The sequence below is a fragment of the Octopus bimaculoides genome, chromosome 3, assembly GCF_001194135.2.
Source record: "Octopus bimaculoides isolate UCB-OBI-ISO-001 chromosome 3, ASM119413v2, whole genome shotgun sequence".
NCBI lineage: Eukaryota > Metazoa > Mollusca > Cephalopoda > Octopoda > Octopodidae > Octopus > Octopus bimaculoides.
This window is the reverse complement of record NC_068983.1, coordinates 42,415,711-42,429,601: the sequence shown is the minus strand read 5'-3', so window position 1 is coordinate 42,429,601 and position 13,891 is coordinate 42,415,711. Positions and strand designations below refer to the sequence as shown.

At 37.2% G+C, this 13,891-nt stretch overlaps 1 protein-coding gene across 10 annotated transcripts in view; it reads left to right on the top strand.

Moving 5' to 3' along the window:
- The window catches only part of LOC106869993 (adenosylhomocysteinase-like 1), a 420,486-nt gene that overhangs the window by 401,091 nt on the left and 5,504 nt on the right, over positions 1-13,891 (top strand). For all 10 annotated transcript variants that reach the window (XM_014915943.2, XM_014915942.2, XM_014915946.2 and 7 more), the window contains 3 exons: positions 4,574-4,642; positions 5,173-5,251; positions 7,690-7,810. In XM_014915943.2, coding sequence (XP_014771429.1) covers positions 4,574-4,642; positions 5,173-5,251; positions 7,690-7,810 — 269 coding nt within the window. The remainder of the gene's footprint in view (positions 1-4,573; positions 4,643-5,172; positions 5,252-7,689; positions 7,811-13,891) is intronic.

Genomic DNA, 13,891 nt, shown 5'->3' with positions numbered 1-13,891 from the left:
TATATATATATATATATATATATATATATATATATATATGACAGTCTTTCACACAATTTCTGTCCATGAAATTGACTCCCATAGTATTGGTCAGTCAGAAGCTCTTATAGAACAACACTTGCTCTAGATGCCACGCAATGGAACTGAACCCAAAACCATGTGGTTGCAAAGCAAGCTTCTAAACCACACAGCCATGCCTGCACCTATACACTATTAATTGTCCATTATCAAATCTTAAGAGAATTATTTTCTCTAGTTTTATTCAATTATGTTGTCTTTTTTACTCAAGCATCTCTCAGTTTATCCTTCTGCATCTTCTTGTAGTTTTGAGGTTGTAACTGACTGCCATAACGCTTTTCAGAAACCTGTTTTATAATTTAAATCACTCATCCCTTGGCAGGGAAATGGCAATTTAAACGTTGATGGTTCCTTATATAAGATAAGCACTAAATGGTGTATTCTCTCCTTGTTCATTGATAAGCTGCTCAGAAATAAGTCTTAAAGTAATTCCAGTCATCAAAGGAGAAAATGTTCATCTTTTAAAAAAAACAAAACTGTACAGTTTTTTTTGTTTTTCTTGTTCTGAATTTTTAAACATGGAAGCTAGGATTAATGAAATTATTTCCTTTTAATCCACGAATATCCTCAGAAAGCTCCAAACAGTTACGTTGGAAACATTAAGCATTTGCTATCCAGAAATTTTGTGACTCAAACACTTCTGGAAAGAAAGTCAAGCAGAAATCCATCCGCCAGCAGATAGAAAGACACAAGTGAAGATGGGTGGACTATATGTTGAGAAGATCAAGGGAATACTTGGTGAGGCATTCCTTGAATTGGAATCCAGAGAGGAAAAGAAGTCGGCTCATCTGAAGACCACCTGAGAGAGAATGACAAAAGAAGAATCAAAGACGACAGGATTTATACATGGAACCAAGTGCAACAGGAAAGTACTGGATGAAGGCATTGAGAAACTGCTGTAAGGAATACAAGAAAAATTTTCCACACAGAGTCCAAACAAGTCATGATGACATCAATGACACAGTGTAAATTTATATATATATATATATGTGTGCGTGTGTGTATATATATATAAAAATTTACATGCAGGCATGATTGTGTTATTGAGAAGGTTGCTTCTGAACTACATGGCTTCATGTTCATTTCCACTACTTGGCACTTTGGGAAAGTGGATTTGGTAGATAGAAACTGAAAGAAGTTCATTGTGTATGTATGTACATATATATATATATATATATAGGTATGTGTGTATGAATGTTTGTGTCTTGTCTTGATATCACATGATAGTTGTAAATGATTGTCAATGTCATAGAGACTGTGAACAGCATCGTTTTCATTCAATATTCTGCAAAAAAAAAAAAAGTTTGGTTGCAGGGAAATTTTTCCTTCACTTGGAAACAAGTGAGCATGGAAAAGTTGACATTAGAAGGATTATGAGTTTATATATATATCAGTGGTGACTCCGGCACTCAGGCTTATCGGGCTTAGACCGGTTATAAATTTAATAAAGTGAACGTGTATTTGCAAGCTGATTTAATTTCTACCAGTACTGACTTCAGGTATGTAATTTCAGCTAATAACTGGGGCTCCTTTTATTAAGCCTGGTCGCAGTTCATTTATTATCATTCAGCATCTGGCAGTTGTCAAAAAATATTGTTTGTAGTAGATGTTCTCTCGACATCGTTCACACACGCCTCACTCAGGCTCAGAAATTACAGCCCGAGTTATGTATAATCATAAAAATTAAAAGTAATTCAAATTCAATGTTTTCTGGAAACAATAAATTTCTATAGAGATTAGGATTTAAATTCCAGTCAATGGAAACTTTCCGTTCTACAATATTCTCAATGGAATGAAAAAATTATTTAGCAACTCAGGCTAATACAAATGAACCTGGTACGTGTAAAAAACTAACTGGCATCTCTTGTCAAGAGTACAGGCAAGAGTCAGATCACTGATGTTTGTTGTGCATTCTGCTGTTGTTATTTGATTGTTGTTATTCTGTGTGTCTGTGTGTAAAGATTAGTTGTGTTTTGCAGAGTTGCTTAATTCTTACCATTATCTTAGAAATGGAGAAAGACATAGTGTTAGATATTAAAAAACAAAATAGGCCATTTGGGGCTAGAAATAAAGCAGAAAGACATGAAATTCTTCATGCAGGTATGTGTCTTATGCGGAGTCTGTGATGAGCCTGAGTGACACTGATAACCTGGAGTCGCCTCTGATATATATACATACATATATATATATATATATATATATATATATATAATAGACAAGTTAAAATAATGGTCATTACATATAATTCCTTTGTTATAGCAAATTTGGCTTACAGCTGTTTCCAGTAGTCATTATAGATAAGTTTACTCAGTTGGTCTATTGATCAATTGAGGTAAATTGTAGGACCGAAGAAAACTAATGATACCTTCATCAGAACCATTGCTGGAAATATATATATTTGTCCAATATAGAGCTTGCACCTGGAAATTTAAGTCTCATGTTCTACTTACTCAGTAATTAGCACTACTATGTTGTAGCCCTTTGGTACCATTTGCTTGACACCTGGAAATAGAATGAATTGCCAGTTTGGGACATATATGCAAATAGTGTGAAGTCTATTTGTTGAATCTGTTGTGACAATAGACTTCACACCAATTGTATCTATGTCCCAGACTGGCAATTCACTCCATTTTGAGGTGTTAAATAGCAAAATACCAATATCTATCATTCTTACTCTCTTTGGAGTGATTTGTCTCGCCTAGTCTGGAACATTCAGTGTCCTTTATCACTTGGCATCATGTAGGGAGCTTTCCCAGAACACTATGGTGTGGTAAACTGGCATAGAAACAGGATTTTGTAGGGGGTTTTCTTTACATGCAAAATAAAATAAATCTTGTTGTAAATAATAAATTTGTGTTTTTTCATTGGTGGTGTTCTTTAAATCTTAATCTGAAAAAAAAAAATACAATAAGTTGTGTTTTGATGTAGAAGGATTATATAAAATTATGTAAATTATTGATTTGGTGTTCTGCCAGCAGAGTTCTTTAAGGACTGTAGAATTGACCGGTTATTGATGCCAAGTGGCATTGTGCCATACTGAGTGTAAGTTTTGATGGAATAAAGGCCAGTCTACTTAAATTCTGCTATTTTGAAATACATTAAATGGTTCTTTAAAAAAAAAAAAAAGCTAATGGACTACATTTTTAATTCATTAAAGTATAGCTTCCTGTGTGTTTATTGAGCATTGAACATTCTTCTTCAATTTGCTTCTATCGAAATGTCCCTAAGTGATTATACTGACTGAAGCCATGTGGGATGGATTTGGGAGATGGAAACTGAGAGAAACCTGATTGTGTGTGTGTGTTCTGTATTTGCATTTCCCCTAAAAATCACTGAACTATGGTCAGTGAGGTTGCTGCTGACTTCAGACCTTTGAAAATGTGTGTAATAAAATATGCCTTACTTAACCCATTCCTGCCGAAATTTTTCTAGTAAATGAAATTGCCTGAAAATTCAGATATTATTATTTTGACCTAAATAATAACTGAAAAAAATTTCATTGAAATCTGTTTGATACAGACTGCATACGCATTAAGAATGTTTCATACATAAATCCCAATTTGTATCAAGTATTTGTTTTATGCCCTTGTAAATTAAGGATCAGTTTAAACAGACGATCGGCATGAATGGGTTAAAAAATGAGAGTTAGTGACAAGGAAAGTTTCTTATTGTAAAACACTGCCTCTCTAATTTATTCAGCTAATCCATGCTTGTATGGAAACGAAATTCTGTCAGTGTGCATCTGGAACTGAGACCATTTACCAAATATGAATAATTGTGTCTTTAGCAATATTAACCCCTTAGTGTTCAGATTACTTTGTCAAATGTAATACGTTTTTATTCACATATAAAAAAACAATTAATTGTGCATTGTCTTGTAGCTTTAAGATTTATGATAATTCATTTTTAGAATGACATTGTAGGGTAGGTGTAAGAGGTCATATCTGGCCAGTTTGAACATAAAACAGGTAGAATATGAGAGTCTGATATAGCTGGTTTAAATGCTAAGGGGTTAAACCTTATCTTAAGTGTTCAATGCTATTTCCCAATTTAGATTTGTTCTTTTGACAATTAGGCACAGGTTTGGCTCTGTGGTTGATAAGCTTGCTTCCCAACCATGAAGTCTTGGATTCAATCCCACTTCACAGCACTTTGGTTAGTGTCTTCTACTGTAGCTATTTCAAGTCCCATGCATAAATTGCACAGTAATCAGATGGACTTGTGTAGCATATTGTGCAGGATCCAGTAATCATTCAGGTTCAAATATAAGTCCATCCTATTACTGCTGTATCCAAGCATGAAACTTGAAGTAGCTCACATACAATTCCTGTATTAAATGGTATTTACCTCTCACTGAATTTGACTTTTTCTTCTGATCTTATTGACAAAGAAACAGTGCTATATACATGCACATGCACAGTACCAAAGTGATAAGAGACTGCCTACAATATCTTCTCCCCAGATATTTAATTAAATATTCTGTCTTTATTTTCAGGGTCGATTGGTTAACTTAAGCTGCTCAAGTGTGCCATCATTTGTGGTGTCTATAACTGCCTCAACACAGGTTAGTATATCATCGCTTTTTTCTTCATCATATCACAGCCATTCCGTTGTATGCCTTTGTCTTGAGTCTTACAGGTAATTATGATAGCTTCAAGCCAATTCTAGATAGCTAATTTCTTAAGCTAAAATATTGGCAACTAAAGTGAGATTGCATCCACGCATGTCCAGCCCTGTTAAGAATATGCTTGCAAAACAAGCATATAGTAAGACGAGCTGGCAGAAATGTTAGCACGCCAGGCAAAATGCTTAGCAGTATTTCATCTGTCTTTATGTTCTGAGTTCAAATTCCGCCGAGGTCGACTTTGCTTTTCATCCTCTTGGGGTCAATAAATTAAGTACCAGTTTCTGTACTGGGGTCAATCTAATCGGCTGGCCTCACCACTCTCCAAAAATTTTGGGCCTTGAGCTTAGAGCAGAAAAGAATATGCTTGCAAAACATGTTAAATACACTTATTTGTATTCGTAAAGATTGGTTCAGCCTTCTTCACAGTATTCTTCAGTTCCTCATTTGTTTCATGTTCTTTTTTACAGGCACTTGCTTTAATAGAGCTCTACAATGCTCCTTCTGGTCGGTACAAAGATGATGTCTACCTCCTGCCAAAGAAAATGGGTCAGTATTTTCAATTTACCTTTTTATCTCTATTTCAATTTATTTTTAGATTTGGTCTTGAGTCCCCACCACCACCACACACACGCAAACCTTATATATGTTGCCTCTCCTCTACCTTTTTTTTTTTATTTCTCAGTGTTTAAATTTAGACTTAATCCATCACTTAGTTTAACACTGTCAACTGGTCCTTGAGTTCCTTTAGCGGGTTCATTCTATTGTGGGATCTTTAGTCTCGGGATAACCTTCTTCCTTCCATCAATGTTGGAGGCCCTAAATAGAGCCATGAGTCCTGCACTTCTTCTGACTCAGGTCAGTCATGAGCCTCAAAACTCAGGAAGCCAGAGTTTAGCTTGACTTTTGTGTTATATAAATGACTGGGATTGCAACATTCTCTCCACCCCTGGCTGGTATGCCAGTCCATCACATGGTTAATTTCCTTGCTGTTACTGGAACTTGTGCCAAAATTTGAAATCATTATTGTTTAAGGAGGCAAGCTGGCATAATTGTTAGCACATTGGACAAAATGCTTAGTGGAATTTCATCAGTCTTTACATTCTGAGTTCAATTCCACCGAGGTTGACTTTGCCTTTCATCATTTCAGGGTTGATGTAATCGACTGCCCCACCCCTCGAAATGGCTGGCTTTGTGTCTATAATAGAAAGGATACCTGAATGTGGTTGATGCCAGTACCACCTGACTGGTTCCCATGCACATTGCATGTAAAAAAACACCATCCAAACGTGGCTGATGCCAGTACCCTCTGACTGGCTCCTGTGTCGGTGGCACGTAAAAAGCACCATCCAAACATGATCGATGCCAAGCCTACCTGACTGGCCCCTGTGCTGGTGGCACATAAAAAGCACCATCTGAACATGGCCAATGCCAGTGTCCCCTGACTGGTTCATGTACTGGTGGCACATAAAAAGCACTATCCAAACATGACCGATGCCAGTGGCACGTAAAAAGCACCCACCTCACTCTTGGAGTGATTGGTGTTAGGAAGAGCATCCAGCTGTAGAAACATTGCCAGATCAGATTAGAACCAGGTGCAGCCGCTGGCTGTCCAGACCTCAGTCAACCGTCGAACCCATGCCAGCATTGAAAACGGGTGTTAAACAATGATGATTGTTATTATTTTCCAAATAAATGCCATGCGAGCCATGGCAAATATATCTTTTTCATTCCAGTACAGTAATAAATAAGATATTCAGTGTTGAAAGTAATTTAATTTCATCATGCTCTCTTTATCTTTTCATTTGTAAACATGAAGTTCTTCAATTGGGGGATATTAAAATGTTAATGTTTGTGCACATACACAGAAAAACCTTATAAACATCCGATTACTGTCACTGTCCATGAAAAGTATAGTAACCTTTTTGTTAATAACCATTAACAAATTGCTCTCTCTCTATATATATACACACATACACACTGTGTGTGAAATGTTATGTAAAATGGCTGGAGGCCAAGTGACATTACTATTTTGTTAGTCTGACATACAAAACAGAAAAATAAAAACAATAAAAAGTTACTTTGATTTAGAGGGTGATAATTTTTATAAATAAAACAGATATATGATGGTTGTTGTGATGATGTTGATGATAATAGTGGTGGAGATATTGGTCATGATGATGCTTGTAACTGACAATGAATGGTGGTGGCAGTGGTGGCCTTAAATGGATTATTACGCATCAGCTTTTAACAGCAGCATGTTGAAATTAACACTTTTAGTTCAGAAACTGTTGTAGAACCGTTTCCTCAACAGACTTATTTGAACATCTTTTATGTTTTTGAGTCATCAGACTGCGGCCATGCTGGAACTTTCGAAGCCTGATACTTATTCTTGTGGTCGCTTTTGCCAAATTGCCAAGTTACAGGGGCGTAAATGCACCAACATGAGTTAAGTGGTGGTGGCATTGGAGGGGATAAACACATACACACACATATATGCAACAGGCTTCTTTCAATTTCCATCTACTTATTGCAAAGCGGTGAGCTAGCAGAAACGTTAGCACACTGGGTGAAATGCTTAGCAGTTTTTCGTCTGTCTTTACATTCTGAGTTCAAATTCCGCCAAGGTCGACTTTGCCTTTCATCCTTTTAGGGTCGATAAGTTAAGTACCAGTTGTGTACTGGAGTTGATTTAATCGACTGGCCCCCTCCCCCAAAATTTCAGGCCTTGTGCCGAGAGTAGAAAAGTTTCCCTCTACTAAATCCACTCGCAAGACTTTGGTTGGTTCATGGCTATGGTAGAAGACACTTGCTCATGGTGCCATGCAGTAGATCTGAACTTGGAATCATTTGGTTGTTCTGTCATCATTGAGCATGTTTGTTTGTTTTTTTCTGATTTTGTATTTTTAGCAATTATCATTTTTTTTTTATTTGTTTACCTCTTAACAAAACTGAACTAAATTCGTTTTTTCTCCCTCAATTTCTAGATGAATATGTAGCCAGTTTACATTTGCCAACATTTGATGCTCATCTGACTGAACTTACTGATGAACAAGCAAGGTACTTAGGGTTAAATAAAGCTGGTCCATTTAAACCAAACTATTATCGGTGAGTGATCATCTCTTTCTTCAATTAAATGACATTCTTATTTTTGTTTTGGTAGTCTTTCTATAGACACGGGTATGGCTACATGCTTAAGTTTGCTACCCACACACATGGTTTTGGATTCAGTCTCACTGTGTGGCATTTTGCACAAGTCTCTTCTGACCAAAACCTTGTGAGTGGATTTGGTGGATGAAAATGAATGCGCATACATATACATACATATATATATATATATATATTATTGGATACCTTTCCTTCATTGGACACTAAACTCTGCTTGCGAAGACCTGTTGGGGCAAGTGAAATTGAACCAAATTTGATGACTGGCACCTGTGCCAGTGGAGTGCTAACAGCACCGTCTGAGCGTGATCGCTGCCAGAGCAACTGTCTGGCTTCCATGCCGGTGGCACGTAAATAGCACCATTTGAGCATGATCATTACCAGCATTGCCTTACTGGCACGTGAAAAAACATTCGAGCAGGGTCGTTGCCAGTGCCGCTGGACTGGCTCCTCTACAGGTGGCATGTAAAAAACACCATTTGAGCCTGGCCGTTGCCAGTACTGCCTGACTGGCCCTTGTGCCGGTGGCACGTAAAAGTACCCACTATACTCTTGGAGTGGTTGGCGTTAGGAAGGGCATCTAGCTGTAGAAACTCTGCCAGATCAGATTGGAGCCTGGTGCAGCCATCTGGTTTGCCAGTCCTCAGTCAAATTGTCCAACCCATGCTAGCATGGAAAGCGGACGTTAAACAATGATGATGATGGAGTACTTCCTTTGTTGATCTTCCTACTTTAACAGTTGTTGTTGTGGCCCTCCGTCAGTTACAGCGATGACGAGGGTTCCAGTTGATCAACAGAACAGCCTGCTCGTGAAATTAACATGCAAGTGGCTGAGCACTCCACAAACACGTGTACCCTTAACGTAGTTCTCGGGGAGATTCAGCATGACACAGAGTGTGACATAGCTGGCACCTTTGAAATACAGGTACAAGAGAAACAGGAAGAAAGTTGTGGTGAAAGAGTATAGCAGGGTTCGCCACCATCTTTTACCGGTGCCTTGTGGAGCTTTAGGTGTTTTCGCTCAAACACTCACAACGCCTGGTTTTGGGAATTGGAACCACGATCCTACGACTGCGAGTCTGCTGCCCTAACCACTGGGCCATTGCACCTCTGACTTCAACAGTAAACTATATATATATATATAAGAATGTATATATATGTGTGTGTTTGAGAATGTTTATGTTTGTTTCCTTGTATTGACATCACATGAAAGTTTTAAATGAGTATCATTGTCATACAAGCAGTGTTGTTTATTTCGAATGTTCCATTAAGCATGACTTGCAATGGGGAAATATTACCTTCTTTGGTAACAGGTGAGGGTTGGCAACAGGAAAGGCATCTGGCTGTAGAAAATTTATTTGCCTCAATAAACTCCATTTGACCTATGCAAGCTTCATAATTGCTTCCAGTCTGGTGCTTGGGGAGGTGGGTAGATAAATAGATTGCCTTTTCCGAAACATTGTACTTTTGGGTGCAAACTGTTGGCTCATTTGTATCTCATTGGTGTAGACATTGCATGGTAGATGTAAATAGTTATCACAGCCATGCAAGTGGTGTCGTTCGTTTCCAGTCTTCCTCAAAAACATGTCTGGCCATAAGGGGAAATCAGTGATTAGCAACTGGAAGGACATCTGGCTATAGGAAATCTACTTCAAGAAATTTCATCTGACACATGCTACTGCTATGTAAATGGTACCACATAAAAGGCTCCCGGTACACTCTGTTAAGTGGTTGGCATCAGGAGGGACATCCAACTGTAGAAACCATGCTAATACAGACATCTGGAACCGGGTCCAGCCCTCTGGCTTGCTAGCACCTGTGAAACTTTCCAGCTCATGCCAGCATAGAAAATGGATGTTAAATGATAATAATAACATGCAAGCATGGAAAAGTAATTGTTATAGCAATGATGATGAAAATGGTATGAATAACTCTGGATCAAATCAATAGAAAATTGATATTGAAGACCCATGTGTCAAAATGGGTTCTGTAGGAACATACGAAACAGAAAAATTAGCAGAAACTGCTCATCTGAGGGATGGGATATATGAAGTCAGCAGGCAGACAACTTAGTTTGCTAGTGGCAGTTATGCTAAGTCTAAAAACACACCATGACCCTCTAGCATTCAGATTGCTCTGTCAAATGCAATGTTTATTTATTCACATCGTTTTGATTTAATCATGCATTATCTCATAGCTTTGAGATTTTAATGATCTGGTTGTTTATTTTTAAAATGACGTTGTAGGTTATGTGTAAAGGTCAGATTTTGGTGGTTTGAACATAAAACAGGCAAAACATTTGGGTTGGATTTGGCTGGTTCAAATGCTAAAGGGTTAATGATGAAGTACTTTGTTATACACAGTGCCTTCACTACAATCAAAACTAAGCATACTTGTGTATGTCACACCCCATTTTTTTTTTTTCTTTATTTGAAATGAAGTCTTAAAACAGTGTAACTTCTGCACAAATAAATACGGTAGCTCTCCAACAAAGAGATCTCTAAATGTTCAACTTCTCTTCTTCATAACAAACCAATTTATTCCTATACTTAAAAAATTAGCTTCACCTCTAACAGTAGAAATATTTCAGAGTAAGTTGATCGTTACCAACGTGCCTTCCTGGCACGTGCAAAGACATTCGAGCGAGATCGTTGTCAGTGCCGATGGACTGGCTCCTGTGCAGGTGGCACGTAAAATACGCCATTTTGAGTGTGGCCGTTGCCAGTACCCGCCTGACTGGCCCTCGTGCCAGTGGCACGTAAAAGCACCCACTACACTCTCGGAGTGGTTGGTGTTAGGAAGGGCATCCAGCTGTAGAGAACCATACCAAATCAGATTGGAGCCTGGTGTCACCTCCTGGTCCACCAGTCCTCAGTCAAATCGTCCATCCCATGTTAGCATGGAAAGTGGATGTTAAACGATGATGACCTACCACTTAATTTCCACTAATTCACTTCACAGTTTCTCTGCTGGTTACGATGGTGTTATTGTAAGCACAGACACCTATACTAGTCATTTAATTAAAACTAAACTAAGACTAAGGAGGACAGATGAAAGCTTCGTGGCTTTGTCTTTATGTTTGTTACAACATTAAAGAATGTGTTAAATATTCATGAGATACAATATTTAAAAAATAGTATAACTGCTTAATATTCATAATGCTTAGTTATTGAAAAATAATATACCTACTTAATATTCATGAGGCACAACATTTAAAGAATAATATAAGTGTTTGGATATTCATGAAGCATATATTTACATTAGATGAGTTACACTGCAGACAGTGGTTCAGACAGAAGTCATAGCCATATTTTTTATTTATTTATTTATTTATTTTTTTTAGCTGGTTTCAGTCACTGGGATATCACTGTGCTGTGACACCAACTTCATGCATTTCAGCTGATCATTTATATCACTTCTTATTTATTGATCTCTGTTTATTGAAGAGCTAAGTTACCTTTGACATAAAGGAATGAAATGTAACTCACACATACACACATTTGGCGGCAGGAAAGGCATCTGGCTATTGAAAATCTGCTATGACAAATTCCATATAACCCTCTAACCCATTCTAGCATAGAAAAATGGATGTTCATGGATATACAGAAGGGCTTCTTCATGCTTATTGTCTTCCAAATTCCTTTCTCAGAGCATTGGTCAATTCAAAGCTAGAGTAAATGACATTTCCCATAATGCCATACAGTGGAATTGAACCAGAACTCTATGGTTAGAAAACAAACTTGTTAAACCCCATGGTTATGCCAACCCCAGACAGATGTTATAATTCACTTTATCTAATTACAAGTGGAGGTGCATGGCTTAGTGGTTAGGGTGTTGGACTCATGATCATTAGATTGTGGTTTCGATTCCTGGACCGGATGATGCATTGTGTTGTTGAGCGAAACACTTCATTTCGCATTGCTCCAGTCTGCTCAGCTGGTAAAAATTAGTAATCCTGGGACGGACAGGGGTCCCATCTAAGGAGGAATATGTATGCCAGAGTAACTGGGGAAACAGGGCCCCTATGCTCCTTAAAGGAGTGATGCAGACTAACCATATCCAGCCAATTACAAATTATAGGGACAAATAATATATTTCTTGTTAGATTTCGTTGACCATTTCCTCTAAATCTATAACATTGAAATCAATATTAACAAGCCCTTTTTCTGTCATGTTAAACACGTCAGCAAACCCTTTCTAGTACTCTAGTCATTAAGTAACTCTTCTTTTGTCATACTGATCATTTCAATAAGGCGTTTTGCTGTCATGCCAGTGTCTCGCTCATCATGTTTCTCACATACATAATACTTCTTTCCGTTTTTTTTTCTTCAATCATGCCTATCATAAACTTTATTCTGGTGATGCTAATCATATCAATGTCTTCCTTCTGTTGTGCTAGTCATAGAAATACGCTTGCGTTTTTTTTGCCATATTAGTCATAAACAAAAGCTTTCTTCCTGTTCAGCTAGTCGCAATCATAAACCTTCCTTTTCTCATGCTAGTCTTGAGACAAGGCGTCTTCACTTGTGTTTTGCATATCAATAAACTTCTTTTCTGTCATACAAGCCATTTCTGTAAGCCTTCTTTCCGCCATAAACCTATCCTCATTATTTGTTATTGCTCAAGCTCTGACTGAGGAGACAAATGACAAAAGATATCCTACCCTGTTGTCATTTTAGCAATATGCAAAACTACATTATTCTCCGTGTCCTTCAAAGTCTGATTTGAGGGATATTTGGCTGTTATTTCCAGCAGGCTTGATAACCACATGAATACCCCACTCATTCCACTGGCAGTCACTCACTAAACTGTTTAGACAGTGATTCTGTTGAATTTGTTAATCATTTTTGAAAATGTTTTGGAAACTGACTTAGTTGTTCTCTTTTACTTTGAAAGTACACTGCAGTCTTTTATAGAAGGACTTGATTTAATTATTGGTTAGACGTAAAAGTTGGCATCATAACACCCAAAATGCAAATGTTTATGATTAATGCAACAATATTTAATCTTTCAAGCTTCCAGCCAAAAATAAAAATAAAACAAATACTAAAAAAAAAGACTCCTAAAATATTATCTTCAGTCTGTTTTGACATCACCATTCATATAATGTTATTCTTTATAACTCTGTCTGTCTCATCCTGCTGTGGAGACTTCGGTAAATTCTTCATATTATACCCATCTTGTGACATAGGGGTAATCTCTGATCATTGAACTTTTGGAATAGATATCAGTGTCTCATAGAGAAGGCAAGAAGCTGGATAGCTGGTTTCTTCTGCAAAAAATTTATTATTTGCTCTTTTTTTCTTGTTTTTTTACTCTTAAATTTAATTTTCTACTTTCTTCCCTGCCAATTCCATGACCTTTTACAGTTCTCTCACAAGACAAGTATAGCAGTAAAAACAAGAACAAGGACCTCTTTCCTATATTTAAGCATATAAAGCAATGAAGCCTTGACAGTGTTGAACTGGTTTTAGTACAAACACATGCATAGATGTTGGTGTGTGGCTGTGCTCGTATTTATGCTGTCTTCCCTTTATGTTCCATGACTTAGTGGTTCAGTAAACAGAGATGAATAAAATATGTACAAGACTGAAATAAGTACTGAGGTCGATATGATCAACTAAAGCACTTCAAGGCAGTGCCCCAGCATGGCCAAAGTCTATGGGAGGAAACCAGAAAAAAAAAAATAAAGCATGCATGAGTGAATCTCTCTCTTTCTCTCTCTCTCTCTCTCTTTCGCTTACTCTGTGTATATATATTTTATTATATATATGAAAAATATATATATACATACTTACATACACAGTAATCCCTTGCTGTATCGCGGTTCACCTGTTGCAGTTTATATATATGTACATATATATATATATATATATATATATATATTTATTTATTGTGTGTGGGCGTGTTCATAGGTTCCCTTTCAAAACCACTAAGGTCTAAAATGAATGTGTGTGCATATATATATATATATATATGGAGAGAGAGAGGTAAATATCATCATTACCTACATACACAGTTTTA